The sequence below is a fragment of the Balaenoptera borealis genome (assembly GCF_965194805.1).
Source record: "Balaenoptera borealis genome assembly, chromosome: 6".
Taxonomy (NCBI): Eukaryota; Metazoa; Chordata; class Mammalia; order Artiodactyla; family Balaenopteridae; genus Balaenoptera; species Balaenoptera borealis.
Window position 1 is genome coordinate 79,304,835 of NC_138863.1, and position 17,694 is coordinate 79,322,528.

At 36.1% G+C, this 17,694-nt stretch overlaps 1 protein-coding gene across 2 annotated transcripts in view; it reads right to left on the reverse strand.

The window, feature by feature from the left end:
* Nucleotides 1-1,550: 1,550 nt before the first annotated feature.
* TNFAIP6 (TNF alpha induced protein 6) overlaps nt 1,551-17,694 on the reverse strand; it is a 29,472-nt gene continuing 13,328 nt past the window's right edge. The window contains exons 4-6 of one of the 2 annotated variants that reach the window (XM_082395787.1): nt 17,338-17,566; nt 16,498-16,538; nt 1,551-1,897 (exon numbers count right to left, since the gene is read on the reverse strand). In XM_082395787.1, coding sequence (XP_082251913.1) covers nt 1,560-1,897; nt 16,498-16,538; nt 17,338-17,566 — 608 coding nt within the window. In that variant the 3' untranslated portion in view covers nt 1,551-1,559. Of the gene's footprint in view, nt 1,898-12,141; nt 12,848-16,497; nt 16,539-17,337; nt 17,567-17,694 lie in introns of those variants that run through there. The other variant, XM_082395788.1, reaches the window with a different exon arrangement.

Below are 17,694 nucleotides of genomic sequence, written 5' to 3' on the forward strand. Positions count from 1 at the left end.
ATATGGCTCCAACGTAAACAAGAGCACCCAACAATTACCAATCTTTTTTCTATTTCCCTATATTTTATATAGTTATCACTTTATCAGTAGTTCCACCTCTATATCAGAGTAAAAGATTGTCTAAAAAGCAAGAAGAGAGGCAAATTGACTTCTCATGAAAAAAGAAAACAAAAAATTTTGTATTAAAGTAAAAATGAGAGTGCCGTGTTGGTTTTTTTAAAAGAAGACAAGAAAAATTTGAATGTATATAGTAAATTGTGGAAGACTTGAGAAGAAATAAACTTTATTTACCTTGGTTTAATAGAACCACTCAGGTAGTCAAAATCTCTAATAATTCAGTGTCTCAACTATAGCTGATATTTTGAGATCATTATCAGAGGGATATTCTTTATTCTCTGTGATACAACATTGTGAAGAAAATAATCAACAGAGCAGGACTGAACTGCTATCCTTGGAAAAGCCTGTTTGCAAGGTTGAGCCTTGGCTGGCATCCAGGAACTTAAATTTCAGGAGGGTTCCCAACATCAACTGATGAGAGTGACTCACTAAACTGTTTGTACAAACAATATGGTTTCTGCTGAACCTTGCTTTTCCTTCTGGGTGTGTGGAATTTGGGTACATGCCAGACAGTGGGGCCTACGTGATTAGCCCCCAGTAGAAACCCAGGGTACTGAGTCTCAAGCTTCTGTGGTTAGCAACATTTCACACAACATTTCATACATGTTGTCACAGCTCATCGCTAGGGAAATTAAGCATGTCCTGTATGACTCCATTGGGAGAGGACCCTTGAAAGCTTATATCTGGTTTCCCACAGACTATGTCTAAGTGCCTTTTTCCTTTGCTGATTTTGTTCTAGATTGTCTATATCCCTTAGCCATGAATACAACTATATGCTGAGTCCTCTCAGTCCTAGTGAATCATTTTACCTGGGGTGGTCTTGGGGATCTCTAACCCAAACATCTATAAATGTAGTAAGATCTACTTTTAGACAAAAATATACTGCATCTCTTATACTTGATTGGATTATAGTTCATCTAGATACGGGAATGTATACCATATGTGGTTCTAGTAAGTACCAAAATGATAGCTATGGTACCAGAATTCTTATGGATGAAAGATTCCACCAATATAGGCAGATTAACTTGGAGCAGAGCCCATAAGATTACAGATTGAGTTTTTTTCCTTAATTGCATTATTTATTTATTTATTTGTTTATTTACTTTGTACAAACATGAAAATGTTAGGCCATGCTCTATGGATTTTAACTCACTAAAACACCATTGCCTATAAAACCTATCTCTTAAAGAAGCAAAATAAATAAAACTCTGTGCCGCTGAGTAATTACAGGCCTCAACTAATAAGTCAAAATAGCCTCAGATCTTCTACTAGGCCTTTCAGTCTAATGGTGGTACACGTACTCAATCACTATTGCTAGCAGAAACCACTCATTTTTTTACTTATTGATTAACTAATTATGAATTATCATTTCCTCCTTCTCATGTAACCAAATACTGGTGAAGCCCCCCCCTTTTTTTTTTTTAAACTTTGGGTTTATTTATTTATTTATTTATGGCTGTGTTAGGTCCTCGTTTCTGTGCGAGGGCTTTCTCTAGTTGCGGCAAGTGGGGGCCACTCTTAATCGCGGTGCGCGGGCCTCTCATTATCGCGGCCTCTCTTGTTGCGGAGCACAGGCTCCAGACGCGCAGGCTCAGCAATTGTGGCTCACGGGCCCAGTCGCTCCGCGGCATGTGGGATCCTGCCAGACCAGGGCTGGAACCCGTGTCCCCTGCATTGGCAGGCAGATTCTCAACCACTGCGCCACCAGGGAAGCCCTGGTGTAGCACTCTTAATCCAGCAACTCCATAACCCTGTGAAGGAGAATCCCGTACTTGTGTTCCTGTAATTCAAGAAGACAACCATGATCAGAACAGAATTTTTGACGCTATAGTATCAAATCCTTACTCAGTATTGTTTGTTGAAGGGTTTTATGTTAAAAATATGAAAAAATATCAGGCTAATATACAAAAAACAGTCCTGTTTCTCTTATAAAATTTCTTACCAAAAGCCAAATTGTTCACATATCTGAACCATGGTTCTTTCTAGGGTGTATTAAATTGTTAGTATAAATGTGTATATATATATATTACACTAAGATTAGTAGCTTTTAGAATAATTCACTTCTTTAAAAGGATGTACAAATGCAAAGATTTCTAAGGTATCCTGTAAAATTGAATAACAAACACATCAATTACCTGATGTCTTCATGTTAAAACAATTGTTGTCATAAAGCCAGACACTCATAGTAGAAGAGATATTACAGAAGTTAGTATACTATACTATAATCATTATGGAAATATTTTGCATATACAGAAATACATTAACAGATTGTCATGCTAAACAGATTTCTCTGATTAAAATCATTATACAGGGACATCATTAAAACATCAAAAACAAAAATAGTAACAATAAATTGATGTAGAAGTTCAAAGATTTCATCATAGATAGGCAAAATCTGGATACCCGAATTCTGAAGATAAACACTGGGAATGATTAAGTTATAAGATCTATGAAGATAAAATCTGGCAAATCCACAATGGCCACCTGATAAGCACCCAGTAACACCCCAAATGAACACTTGTGGAAATCTTCCATCAAACAACCCATCCACAGTCGGGATAAATTGGCCACAGAATCAAACCATTATGAGAACACTTCCAGGAACAGAGGATTTAGCCAGTTCATGCCCTATCTGAAAACCAATTAACCTGGAAAAATTGTAAAGATAAGGCAAAGACTAAAATCATGCCCTAAAAGATCCTTTGAGATCACTGAATGAACTGTAGCAATTGCTTCCCTCTATCATTTATGAATGTATACTATTAACAGTACATTTGTTTCCTGGGTAGGTTAAAACATTTGCTTGTTGAAAAGCCACAGCATTCACCATGGTTAAAATATTTACCATTAGATCTTGTATTTCCTGTGTAGAACATTTTGTCTTGTTTATCCAGCAGTATGGGGATACATTTAATTAGAAGTTATTCATGATTTTTAGTAACACAGGATTTTGCTTACTCCAAAACCTTATTGTCTGTATCACTGACAATCCTCTAGAAAAATATAAAGGACCTTGACACAACTGAAAAGTTACATCTATTGGAGATCCTAAACTGACATTCTCCAGAGACCCTCCAGAAATTGATGGTTCCTGAAAGTGGACTGCTGATTCAAGATATTAAGAATAAGCTGGTAACTACACACTGTAAAATGTGTTTTCACAAGACCATTGGGGGAGTTCCCTGGTGGCCTAGCAGTTAGGATTTCGGGCTTTCACTGCCGTGGTCCAGATTCAGTCCCTGGTTAGGGAACTGAGATCCTGTGAGCTGCATGGCTAAAAAAAATAATAATAATAATTCCCCAAACCACTGGGACAATATTCTTCTATATAACACCCTCTTTCTTAAGTACTTTTATATAATTATGCTTTTTATTCTTTAGTGATTTAAAGTTGTGTACTTTTGACTCAGTCTATTATGTTACCCTAACCAATAATAATGATGTGCTTATATGTAAACTTTACCAAAAACAGTCACCACCTCTACTCAATAAAGCTGGAAAAGAATAAAATTAAATAAATAAATAAATATTGTTTTTAATGCTGGAAAAGAAAAAAATTAAAAATAAAAACGATCACCTTTCTAATTCTGTAATTGAGCTCTCCTAAGCTTGGCTAATACAGCCAGTTTGAAAAATAATTGAAGGTATGTTACATAATAAAACTATAATAATTTATATATTATAAAATATATTTTATATATCAATAATTATATTAAAGTAATAACTATATATCAGTTAACAATATTTAAGATAGTATATTATATAAAATTATATTGCTATATTATCTATAATATATAAATGAAGAAAAATATTCTTTTGCTGCAAGAGAGGGATATAACTATTCTTGGGCTGTAGCAGTAACTGTTTCTCATCACTACACCCAAAGACAGTATATCTATAACTTCAAGATTGATCGTACCTTTTGGGCACCTCCTGGATTCTTTTTCCCATGTGAAAATCAGTGTCTTCAGTGCTGACCCAGAACCAAGGCTGTACAAGTGTTCTGTAGGGCTTTTTGTGAGACCATCCATGAATTTAACTCCCCAACACTCTGAATGAACTACATTTCTTAAAAAAGAGTCTGAAAGATAAAACCCTTTGTAGCAAAAGATTCCCCCAAATATTTTCCCCCCACCCACAAGCACAACTTGAGATGGTAATTAAAAATTTGTCCCGTCACACTGGCTGAGCCCTACAGGCAATAGAATAGCATAGCCTTAATTTTTTTTGGTCAGCCAGGAGGGAGTCTGTGCCATTACTAAGACTTCTCATACAGGGACTAACACTTTGGGTGAGATAAAACAATCTATAACCAAGCTGAAAGAAAAAACAAACTGACTAAGGTAGACTCAGGGAGTCGTTAGGCCTTGTTTTATTCCTCAGGCTTTTAAAATCTTGGTTCACGGTTATGGAGTATCTTCCTTTCCCTTTTATTACCAATATGACGGTACTTATAGTTTTACTTGTTTGTCTCACTGCCGTTCAGTGTCTGTTGTCCAAACTTTAAAATGATTCCACACAGCCACTGGGCTAACAGTGATTCAACAAATGATTCAAAGACAAAAACAAGATAAAATCACAATGATGAATGTGCAAATTGAAAATCATGTCTCCATAAAGGGAACCTCAATATTCAAGAGCCATGAACAACAGTGGTGAAAATCTGGACTTTTGGTCCTTTTTTCAGCTTTGGCTGAATGAGGACGAAAAGAGAAGACTGAGAATAAAGGAGTCCCCACAAATGCAGGAAAACACTGCTTACTCAGAAGCCATGATACTAAGCGACCATCAGAACTGGTCTTAAACCTGTTCGATTGATCAGCTACTCACCTCAGTGAACACCAAACTAATCAATGTCGGGTCCTCACTTCTGACAGTCAGCCAGCCAGGTATGAGCTCAGTCCAGTAAACATGACTTAGAGCGCCAGTCAACAACAGCCTCGCTAAGTCACCACACTTCAATTGCTGACGTTTATCCACGTACGCTTCTGAAAGCCTGCCAATCCCAAACATCCTATAAAAAAATCTCTTTCTTTAGTAAGCAAGAAATTCAACACTATTATATAGAGTGTTGGTCGTATCATCATGGGATAAATATCACGCTGTTTTAAAGGATTTTAGAGTAAAACATGTGATGTCTGCAATTTAACTTCAGATGGTTCAGTATACTTGTTTGTATCAGAGACAGAGAGGTAAAGCAAATGTGGTGAAAGTATTAACAATATTTTGTGAGTACATCTAGGTGAGCATTCATTATAGTAGCCTGTAACTCTTCTGTAAGTGTTACCGAGTCCAACCTCGCCCTGCTTGCCACCCAACAGGCCAATGAGTTGGAGACGAGGTGTTGAGGCAAGAAGTCGACTTTATTCGGAAAGCCGGCAGACTGACAAGATGGCAGACTAGTGTCTCCTATAAACCATCCTATCGGGGTCTGGATGCCAGTTTCTTTTATAGAATCAGAGAGGGAGAGGTGGTGAGGAAGTAAAGTAAAAAGGCAGAATAGAGAGGGAGAGGTGGTGGGAAAGTAAAGTAAAAAGGGTCATCATTCTTAACAAAACATCTCCTGGAACGACCAGCCTAGGTGAGGGGATGTGTTAATTTCTTCTTTCTAGCAGCCATTCACAGGTGGGCAGGGTCAGATTTTCTCCCTGGGAGCTGAACAGAGGCACTTTAGTTTAACATTGAGGCAGGGTTCCCTGAGGCAGGCCATTACGTATGATTATAATAACAAAAGCAACGAAAAGCAAAGGTTAAAGTAGAAGAAACAGACCAAACATGGAGTCCAATTTAGCTCTTCCCTGTTATATAAGTTTAATTTTTCAAAATTAAAAATGTAAACAAGAGCAGTAACATCAGCAAAAAGGTGGAATAGGAAATTCCAGGCCTTTGCTCCCCATGGAGACACTGACTTAACAACAATATAGGTGCCAAATTGCCTTTATGAGAATTCCAGAAACCAGGTAAGAGGTTGCAACATGCCAAGTGAATGCAAAGCCAAGAAGAGACATAAGGAAGCAGGTAGGAAAGTTCTTCTTATTTGCCTGTCCTAGCTCCTCCCCCTCCCCCCTCACACTCGACCCCCAGTAAAGCACCAGGCACTCCCAACTCTCAGATTCTCCCTTGGGAGGGAAACAGAAAAGTGGAATGTGCATCCAAAGTGCTGGCTTTTCAGAGGGCTGCCCAAGGGACTGGGTTCTGTCTTGCCCGAGTCAGTGTGCTGATGGGAAAAGAATGGATGTGTACTTTGAATACCAGGTTGGGGGCAGCTGAAAACAATGGCCAGCACAACAGCTTGTTACACTAGAAAGACTGCAGTACTGCAGACAGACACTAGGGAGAGAAGGAGATTATGGGCTTCTGAGAAGCAGCAGAGGCAAACCTCTTTAACTGGGAAATCACTTGCACAAGTCCAGAGAAGACGCATACCCAGAAGAGGTTTGAGAGGTTCCCAAATCTCTAGCTAAGCTGATTCATTTTTCAGATGCCCAGATCTCAACAGATGAGCACAAGGCATACAAAGAAACAGGGAAACACGGCCAAATCAAAGGAAAAACGAGAATAGCCAAAACAATTTTGAAAAATAAGCAGAAATTTGTAAAACTTTCTGATTTCAAAACTTATTATAAAGCTTCATGGGACTTCCCTGGTGGTCCAGTGGCTAAGACTCCGCACTCCCAATGCAGGGGGCCCAGGTTCAATCCCTGGTCAGGGAACTACATCCCACATACCACAACTAAGAGTTCGCACACTGCAACTAAAGATCCCACATGCCACAACAAAGAGCCTGCATGCCACAACTAAGACCCAGTGCAGCCAAATAAATAAATAAATAAACAAACAAATAAATAAATAAATATTAAAAAAAAAAATAAAGCTTCAGTAACCAAGTGAATGTGGTATTGGTATAAAGATAGACCTATAGATCAATGGAACAGAGTCCAAAAATAGACCTACCCATGTATAGTCAATTGAATTTCCACAAAGATGCCTATACAATTCAGTGGGAGAAAGGATACTCTTTTGAAGAGAGATGCTAGAACAATTGGATATCCATATGCAAAAGAAAGAAAGAAAAAAGGAAGGAAGGAAGGAAGGAAGAAAGACCATTACCTTATACCATTTAGAAAATTAGCTCATATTAACTGACCTAAAGGTCAAAATAAAACCTATGAAATTTCTGGAAGAAAATATAGGAGAAAATCTTAGTAACTTTGGAGTAAGCAAATATTTCCTAAATAGGACTTAAAAAACATAAACTATGAAGGGAAAATGATACATTAGACTTCATTAAAATATAAAACTTTGCTCTTCCAAAAACACTGTTAAGAGAATGAAGAACAGACTGATAGAAATATTTGCAAAACATACACCAAAGGACTTATATCCAGAACAAAGAACTCTTAAAACTCAATAATAAAAAAGACAAACAAATAAAATTTTTAAATGGGCAAAAGAATTGGACACTTCACTAAAAAAAAGTATATGGATGGCAAATAAACACATGAAAAGGTGCTCAACATTGTTAGCCATTAGGGAAATGCAAATTAATACCACTCGATATTTGCTAGAATAGCTAAAATTTAAAAAAAAGAAAGAAAGAAAGAAAAAAACCCCACCACACCAAGTTTGTTTGTTTTAATATTTATTTATTTGGCTGCATCAGGTCTTAGTTGCGGCATGTGAGATCTTTAGTTGCGGCATGTGGGTTCTAGTTCCCTGACCAGGGATCAAACCCAGGCCCCCTGTATTGGGAGTGTGGAGTCTTAGCCACTGGACCACCAGGGAAGTCCCACCACACCAAGTTTTGATGATGATACGACCAGCTAGAATTTTATTCATTGCTGGTGGGAATGCAAAATGGGTAGACATTTTAGAAAACAGTAAGTAGATTCTTAAAAAGTTAAATGTAAATTTACCATACAACCCTGGAATTTCAGTCCTAAGTATTTACCTAAGAGAAATGAAAATATCTGTCAACATGAAAACTTGTATATGAATGTTCATAACAGCTTCATTCATAGTAGCCAAAAACTGGAAAAAGCACATGTCCATCAACTGGTGAATACCAACAAATTGTGGTATGCAGTGGAATAGTACTCAGCAATAAAAAAGAATGATACAAACAACAACATGAAATAATCTCAAAAACGTTGTGCTAAATGAAAGAAGCCAGGCACAAAAGACTACATACTCTATGATTCCATTTCATTGAAATTCTAGGAAAGACAACTGTAGTGACAAAAAGAAAAAACTCAGTTATTGTCAGGGGCCAAGGGATGGCAGGGGAGGATTGACTACAAAGAGGCACAAGGTCACAATTTTAAAAGATAGACATATTCTACATCATGTTTATGGTGGTGGTTATATGGGTATATATATTTATCAAGGATTATTGAATTATACACATAAATTTGATGAATTGTATGTTATGTATAATATAAATAAAATTAAGATAGAGAGGAGCGTGTATAATATGCTACAAAAAAAGTGGAGTGGGGAAGGGAAAAAATATGCATTTACATACACTGTCTTTTGAAGGATATTGAAGACACTGAAAATAGCTCTTGAGGACCAGAAATGGGTAGACGGAGAAACAGGATAGGAGGAAGAATATTCATAATACATCATCTGTAAATTCTTAAGTTTTGTTAATATGAGCAGATAAACTAGCCCAAAATTAAATTAAATTGAGAGCAAAGAGAGAAAAAGAAAAATCTTAGTTGACTAGATGGAGAGCTGTATTAAGTAGATGATCAACTGTGCTGAAGATACTGCTGTTTAGGCAGAGCGTACATGTTGCTTTTCCCCATAGCAGTAACACTTTAGCTGGAACACTGATGTTTATCTAGCACTGCATTGTCCTCTATAGCACTTTTAACCTTGATTACCTGTAACTTTTAAATTGAAAAAAAAAAAAAAAACCAACTCATTACAATTCTAATCATTTTTACCTTCTAACCTTGCTCTTTCTGGTTTTGCAAGAAACAACTCATATACTGGAGCAATTTTTCCTACTTCTGCCTACAATATGTGAATAAACTGTTGATGAGGCATACTTATCAGGTATATAAACATACCTGTAAGTGATTCCTATTCACTGTAGCAGGCATAGAACTTCAAAAAGCAATATGAAAATTAGTTTTCGTACTGTATTGTACATGTAATTTTATTTTAAGTGAACGTCTTGATTCAGTTAAATCTAATACCATGTAACTTTTCTTTTGACATCATGAGAACTGCTGTGAGGTTACTAATACTTAGGCAAGTATAGTCCTATTTATAATTGTTTGACAGTCAAATAAGTGCTCAAAAACTGTTTTATATTTTATGAATATTGCTAAGGATGTGGCTTTCCCAGTGGAGGCCCAAGAGCCTGTGTTTCTAGGGAGTTTACTTTTATATATTGAGGTTTTGTGGGATGTGATTTCTTCTTGTGGTTTTCTTTGCTGGGCATTTGTTCAGAAGGAAATTAAATAGCTGTGGATATATATTTTAGAAATTTAAAAACAGCACAAGACATGAAAACAACTTGCCTTCAAAATAAAAATAAATTTTTTTTGAATAAGCTGTAAAACATATTCTGAAAAAACTTCCTTTCCAAAAAATTTTCTTCAAAAAAATCTGAACTCAAATGTTATATTAAATAAAATATTGAATATGTATGTATGTACATGTATAAACATTAGTCAATTTGTTTTATTTTCAGAGAATGATATTGATATCAAGATCACATTCAATTGAAAGTAAGTAAACTTAAAAAAAAGGAACCTCCCAAACCCACACATAAACATGACAAAGAAAAAAAAATAGAGAAAAAAACCTACAGATACATCTAAGCAGGTATTAAACTGAAAACATTCAAATAAAGTGGAATTGCTACAACATAAAGAATACTAGAGTAGACATGCAAAAGATGCTAAATTGAATAAAGAAAGTCAAGTTTTTAAAAATGTTCTACAAGGTCACTTTTTTTTACTAAAATTATTATTAAAAATTATCTATATATATATTATAATTCTTCCTTTCCAAGTATTTCTATAGATCTTAGAATATGATCATAATGTACCCTAAATCTCAGTAGGAAGGCTTGTAAATAATTCAGTCAGATCTCTAGAAGTCATTATAACCCATCTCTGATCCTGTGTATAATATTCTCATATAATACTCTCACTACACCATTGAGATATAGGGGAATCTGGGTCAGTGGTAATAGATAACATTTAATATCATTCTAAATATTTCATACATCTGAATATTATTTTCAGGAAAATCTTAGAGGATTTATATTCATTATCATCCATAATAATACCTTATATCCTAGAGTGCATTGTAATTTTCAAATTAACACACATTCTTCAATTTACTATTTAAATTCCATTATCAAAATTTCCAAAGGAAAAAAAAAGTTGATTCTGATAAAGAGCAAAAAGCCTGTGGAGGGAATATAGTCAATAATATTGTAATAACTTCGTATGGTGACAGGTGGTAACTAGACTTAAAATGGTAATCATTTTGTAATGTATAAAAATATCAAATCACAAAAATATCAAATCACAATATTGTACACCTGAAACTAATATAATATTGTAAGTCAATTACACTTCAATTTTTAAAAACTGGGGGGAAAAATGACCAAAAAGACTATGGGTGGGAGGAAAAGAGTAAAAAAAAAAGTGAAAAAAAAAAATTCATGATCAAGGAAGTAAAAAAAGTTCAGATGTAGACAGGAAAACATATGAACAGAGAAATGTTATACTAGCCTTAAATAATATTCACCTAAATTAATTTCTCTGAGTTTAGAAAATAGCTATCTTCTGTTTACAGCTTCTTCTTATTTATGCTTTGTCATCTAGAATTAGACTTTTATTCCTAAGTCTAACCCTGCATGAAACTGATTAAAAGGTGTATTACCTTTATATCACTGCTCCCCCCAAATTGTAACATACATAGTAGCTTAAAACAACATGAATTTATTATCTTACAGTTCTGTAGTTCAGAAGTCCAATGGGACTCTTTGAGCTAAAATCAATGAGTCAGCAGGGATGCATTCCATCTGGAAGTTCTAGGGGAGAATCTCTTTGCCTTTTCCAGCTTCCAAAAGCCACCCACTATCCTTGGCTCATGGCACCTTTCCTCCATCTTCAAAGCCATCAATGCTGCATCTTTCTGACTTTGCTTCTCTTGTCACATCTTTTTTCTGACTCTCTTTTTCTTAAGCCTCCCTCATCCACTTTTAAGGACCCCTGTGATCACATTGGGCCCACCTGGACAATCCAGGATAATATCCCATTTTAAGGTCCTTAACTTAATCACTTGTGCAAAGTCCCTTTTGTCACATAAGGTAACATATTCACAGGTTTTGGGGATTAGGATGCAGACATCCTGGGAGGGAACACTCTTCTGCCTGCCACAAAAGGTTATATTTAATATCTCATTCTCTGACCACTACCTACTAACTCCAGTGTGTCCCCTTTCATACTCTGATTTGACAATTCTTTGAGCGCACCACTTTTTTACTGTCCCTCGTTTCCTTACTGTCCTCTCTTCACCCCTTATCAAACTAAATTCCTTGGGTTATCATTGCAATCCCTTCTTACCCATATCCTCTACTCCCTTGCCCCTGTCTTATCATACTCACTTGGCAAAACTGACCCTGCTGACTCCTGCTCTCTCACTAATCTGTCTTCGTCCCGTGTAGCTGAACATGGCCAGAGGAAAAGAGACTCGCTGACCAATTTCCTGTTAAAGTCCATACCACAAAGTTCAAATGGACCCTTAATGCTGCTGGTTAATGACCTGCTATTTTCCTAGTCCATTCACTTTCTCGCTTCCCTAGAGGAGGCCTTTGTCTGCTGAGTGAGTAGTGCAGCCCACCAGCTATCCAGCCCACCACCCACCCCATTAGTGTCATAAAGTCCAGCTTATCTCCCTCAAAAACATTTTTTTATTTTAATTAATCTCTGACTCAGTAATTCTACCTCTAGGACCCTATCCCAAATAATTAGAGAGCTGTACAAATACATTTATGTCCAAGGATGTTTATTGAAACAATATTTATGAAAACTACCTATAATTCCCACAATAGAGACAGGTTTACATAAAGTATGGAACAATCGTAGCACGGACAGTTTACAGAATACCGTAAATGAAATCATGTTCAAAATCATGTTTTTGCAGAATACTCAGTGATAGGGGAAAACGTGTACACCATAAAGTTCAATGGTAAAAAATCCAAGATATCAAATTGTACATAGAGCAGCATTCCAAAGTTTGAAATACAAATACATATAGATACATATATACATATACCACAAATCAAAAAATGACTAAAAGAAAAATATATGAATGTTAATGCTTGTTATTTTTATGCAGTGGTATTATGGGAGATTTTATTCTCTCATTTAAAGTTTTCTTTATTTTCCAATTTTTCCCAAATTATCAGGTATTGCTTTCACATTTAGAAAAATAATAAATAAATGTTAATAATAATAATAATATAAAAGTGAGATCAAAGGGGCTCCAAAAGATAGAAACATAAATATGGAATGTCTTTCTTTGCTTTATAAATGGCTAAATCTTCCAGCTAAAAAGTTTTTATTTCCAGGAGAAGTAGTACTTGTATTCTTTCCTTGACTGGATTTGGATAGAGGATCCACTGCAACATATTTGATTTGGAAACCTCCTGCTGTCACTGAAGCATCACTTAGAAACTTCAGGGTCATGACATTTCCTGGGGAGGAGGAGGATGCAAAAGAACCAAGATGTTACTCTCCTTCAATTTGGCTGACAATTCAAAGACTCATTCTCATAGGAGAATATAAAAATTCATGAACAAGACTCCCAGAATTCAGGACTAGATTCTCAAGCTGTAGAATCTGTAGTTTCACTGCCAACTGGGACCAGGACTGTCATATTTTTTCCTGTGGCTCTCCAATCTGTCCTAGAGGAAATTTTGTCTATTCTGTTTTCAAAGGGATTCTTTGTAGAAGGAACATCCATAGAATTACAGGAGAATGGCAGGCAGTTCAAACCATTAAGATATGGATGGATTATTTACTAAATGATGGCAACAAGCCTTGCATTTGTTAAAAAAAAAAAAGCCCACAAAGCTAGATCCCTTTACACAAAGCACCTAACTACATTTTACCTGCATTAAAGACCAAAATGTACCAAAAACAAAAAGGGAAAACGTTATTGTATAAAATAAATATAGGAATACTTTTCTTTTTCAGGAGGGAATGACCTTCTTAATCCAGATCACAAATCCAGAATTCATTACAAAAACCCCATATATATATATAAGGTGAAAGGCACAGCTTTAAGTGCCTTTCATCTTATTTTCCAAAGCAACACTATGAGGTGGATACTATTAAAATAGTCATTTTTATAGATGAAATTGAGGCACAGAAAACCTGAGTAGCTTGCCCAAGGCCAGAGGGTTATAAGTGGCAGAACCAGGTTTGAGTTCAGAGTTCATGCTGTGGTCCACTGTACTTTTCTCAAACTTGAAAGAGTTGTTTAAATTAAAAAAAAAAAAAAAATTTTTTTTCTTTAAATTAATTAATTAATTAATTTATTTTTAGCTGTGTTGGGTCTTCGTTTCTGTGCGAGGGCTTTCTCTAGTTGTGGCAAGCAGGGGCCACTCTTCATCGCGGTGAGCAGGCCTCTCACTATCGCGGCCTCTCTTGTTGCAGAGCACAGGCTCCAGACGTGCAGGCTCAGTAGTTGTGGCTCACGGGCCTAGTTGCTCCATGGCATGTGGGATCCTCCCAGACCAGGGCTCGAACCCGTGTCCCCTGCATTGGCAGGCAGATTCTCAACCACTGCGCAACCAGGGGAAGCCCCCCCAAAATTTTTTTTTTCAGATTACTCAACTGGTTAAAATACAAATTGGCACTGTAGGGCTAGTGCTAATTTGGTGACATCTATCCACATCTAAGTGCACATCACCTATGACCCCAACATTTCACTTCTAGAAATTTACTTTTTAAAAATAAAATTGCACTACAAAATAGAGGTTTAAAAATGTCTAGTGAGATGTTCAATAGCAAAAGAAAAAAAAAATCTGAACCAACCACCTTCAGGATGTTAAATATTGGTATATGACAAATTATGGTACCTATTAGGTAGTCATTAAAAAGAATTAGAATGATCTAAATATTATACTCTGACTTGAAAATAGCTCCATGGTCTCCATGTATTGATATATAATGTTTGTATTATACAGGAAGACATCTGGAAGGATGGTCACCACATAGTTATCCAATGCCTTTCTTGGGTGGGGAGAGATGAGAAGGGTGGGCACATTCTTTCTTTATATACCTTTTTTTAAAGTGGTACAGTAATGGGTAATTTTTAGTTTATTTTCTGTTTTTGTTTTTTAATATAAATATCCAGGGGTGAGTAAGTATATATTTAAGAAGAAAACTAAATCAAAATGTTAACAGCATTATGCTTGACTGATAGGATAATACTTTAAACATATTTTATATCTTCTTTTTCTATTACTTTGTATCAATGTATTCTTCCCGCTGTTTTGCTAAATCTTTGGCTTTTTATTTAACTATGCTCTTTTCTGTTGATTTGTTTCTCTTTGAGTAATAAATTGTGTGGGTTTTTCTTTTTTTAGTTCCTTGCAGTTGTGCAAGAAAAACACTGATTTGGTGTTACATTTGGAGTAAGTTTTGTCTGTTTTAAACAAAACAAGAAAAATATTAAGTTTCAGACTTCTTTTTGACTCTCCCTCTGTTTCATTTTGTTTGTTTTTTTTTTAAATAAGATTCTCACCCCCCAACTACCTCCTACATCTCATAAAATGTCTTCTTTTAGTTTTCTGTTAACATAAAATATGTTCTCAAGTAAAGAATAAGAGATAAATAAAAAGTTTAACAGATTACTCTTCCTAGGGAGACTATAACAGAGTAATGAATTAATAAATTTTAAGCATTAATCATTCCAAGACTGAACAAGAGTTTCCATCTCTTGTAATGATTCATAAATGAGAATTGCGTGCACTGCAAAGCAAGGGTGTGGGACTAATTTTAGCTAGCAGTATCTCAGCTTAAGGACTGCTTAGAAATTGCAACTCAATGTAGGTTTGTTGTTTTTAGTTGGAGAAGTATTGTGATAATTTTTTTATGATGTGGAGGAAAACTAGAGCAAGTCAGAATGCCAGGGACTTCCCTGGTGGTGCAGTGGTTAAGAATCCGTCTGCCAATGCAGGGGACACAGGTTCGGGCCCTGGTCCGGGAAGATCCCCCATGTCACGGAGCAGCTAAGCCCATGCGCCACAACTACTGAGCTTGTGCTCTAGAGCCCGCAAGCCACAACTACTGAGACCACGTGCCACAACTACTGAAGCCAGCGTGCCTAGAGCCTGTGCTCCACAACAAAGAGAAGCCACCGCAATAAGAAGCCCGCGCACCACAACAAAGAGTAGCCCAGCTCGTGGCAACTAGAGAAAGCCCACGTGCAGCAACGAAGACCCAATGCAGCCAAAAATAAATAAATAAATTAATAAATTAAAAAAAAATAAAAACAAAAAAAGAATGCCAATTACTGGTGCTGGTGATGAAAATAAAAAGGAAAATGAAGACATCTAAGAAAGTAAAAGTTCTTAGAAAGTAGCAGTTTGAGGCAATAGCAATGGTATTGCTTATTGAGATAAATGTATGCTGCTACAGGGACCTTTCTTGGGGTACATTTCAAGGAACAAAGTTACACAAAATAATTAGCAAGAGGAAAAAGATTTGGAAAACATTGCCTACTGTAGCTAGCCTTTTTAGATTTACTATGCATAATTAGCATAGTAAAAGTTCTCTGACATCTTCTAATAAAGAAAGCTGTTTCACATTGTTTAATCCAATATTTCCCAAATTTACTTGACCTTAGAGCCCTTTTCTCATGTAATATCTATTAAAAACATCTAACAGAACTGTGTTCTTCACAAGACTCTCTGGGGATTGCTGTACTAATGTGAAAATGCAATAAATATGATGTAAAAATTTTTTCAGTGATAGAAAGTATTTTAACAACTTTACAAATTACTTCAATCCTTTATCAATGAAAAGTTTGGACCTTTTATTACCACATTTTATGGGAATTATAAGCTACAGCAGTATTTATGGATTTGCAGATTCAAGACTATCTCAGACTGCATTTCCTGCAAATAACCAGAGAGTACACATTTTTAGTGCAAGGAGTTGATAAAAATCTTTAAGTATAAATAAGCACTTCTTTGCCTTTTACAAGCTAGCAAGCTATATCTGTCTTCAGCTCTCTCAACTTTAAAAACTATATAGTAATAACTACTGGGTCCTTCATTTTCACTGATACTGAGAAAGCAAATCATAGTTTTGTTCTTCAATTTAGAGCCATTACCTGTACTAATGATGTCTTCTGGAAGCTCATCTCCACAGTATCTGAAAGAGAATTTTTTAAAAAGAGAGGTCACATGAATGATTATTATATAGCTATTGCAAGTGGCTCTTACTGATAATTGACGTACTTTATTTCCCCTAAGTAATGGCTCATTTTTCTATTATTTTACAACATTTTATTGTTATATTTATTTATTTTTACTTGAATTTGTAAGAGAGAAGAGGGGTTAAAACATTGTTTGAAATATGAAGTATCTCAGCTTAAGCACTGCTTAGAAATTGCAACTCAACGTAGGTTTGTTGTTTTTAGTTGGAGAAGTATTGTGATAATTTTTTTATGATGTGGAGGAAAAATAGAGCAAGTCAGAATGCCAGGGACTTCCATGGTGGTGCAGTGGTTAAGAATCCGCCTGCCAATGCAGGGGACACGGGTTCGAGCCCTGGTCCGGGAAGATCCCACATGTCATGGAGCACCTAAGCCCATGCGCCACAACTACTGAGCCTGCGCTCTAGAGCCCGCGAGCCACAACTACTGAAGCCCACACGCCTAGAGCCTGTGGTCCACAACAAAGAGAAGCCACCCCAATAAGAAGCCCGCGCACCACAACGAAGAGTAGCCCAGCTCGCCGCAACCAGAGAAAGCCCACGTGCAGCAACGAAGACCCAACTCAGCCAAAAATAAATAAATGAATAAATTAATTTTAAAAAAAAGATACTCTGTTGCAGGAGAATAGATAAACTGGAAAATCAATGTTGTAGGGACAGTTGGAGAGAAATAAAAGAAACATCATGCAAAATATTGGATGTTCATTAGCTTCCTGTATGGAGAAACAATACATACCTTCCCACAAAGCCATGGACATCATCGTAACTGTCATATATTTCAACATAGTCAGCCAAGCAAGCTGGGTCATCTTCAAGGTCAAAGTCCAAAAAACTCAGGTGAATACGCTGACCATACTTGAGTCTAATGTGCCAGTAGCAGATTTGGTTATCATCATACTCATTTGGGAAGCCTGGAGATTTAAAAATTTGCTTTGGATCTGTGAAGACACCACCACACTCCTTTGCTGAAATGAGGGGGAAAAAAATGATAAGAAAGCATTTTAAAAAAATGATTCCTACTTAAAAAATGATATTCATTCCTTAGTGTCCATCTATTTAGTACTTTTTATGAAATAAAAATAAAATGATTTAA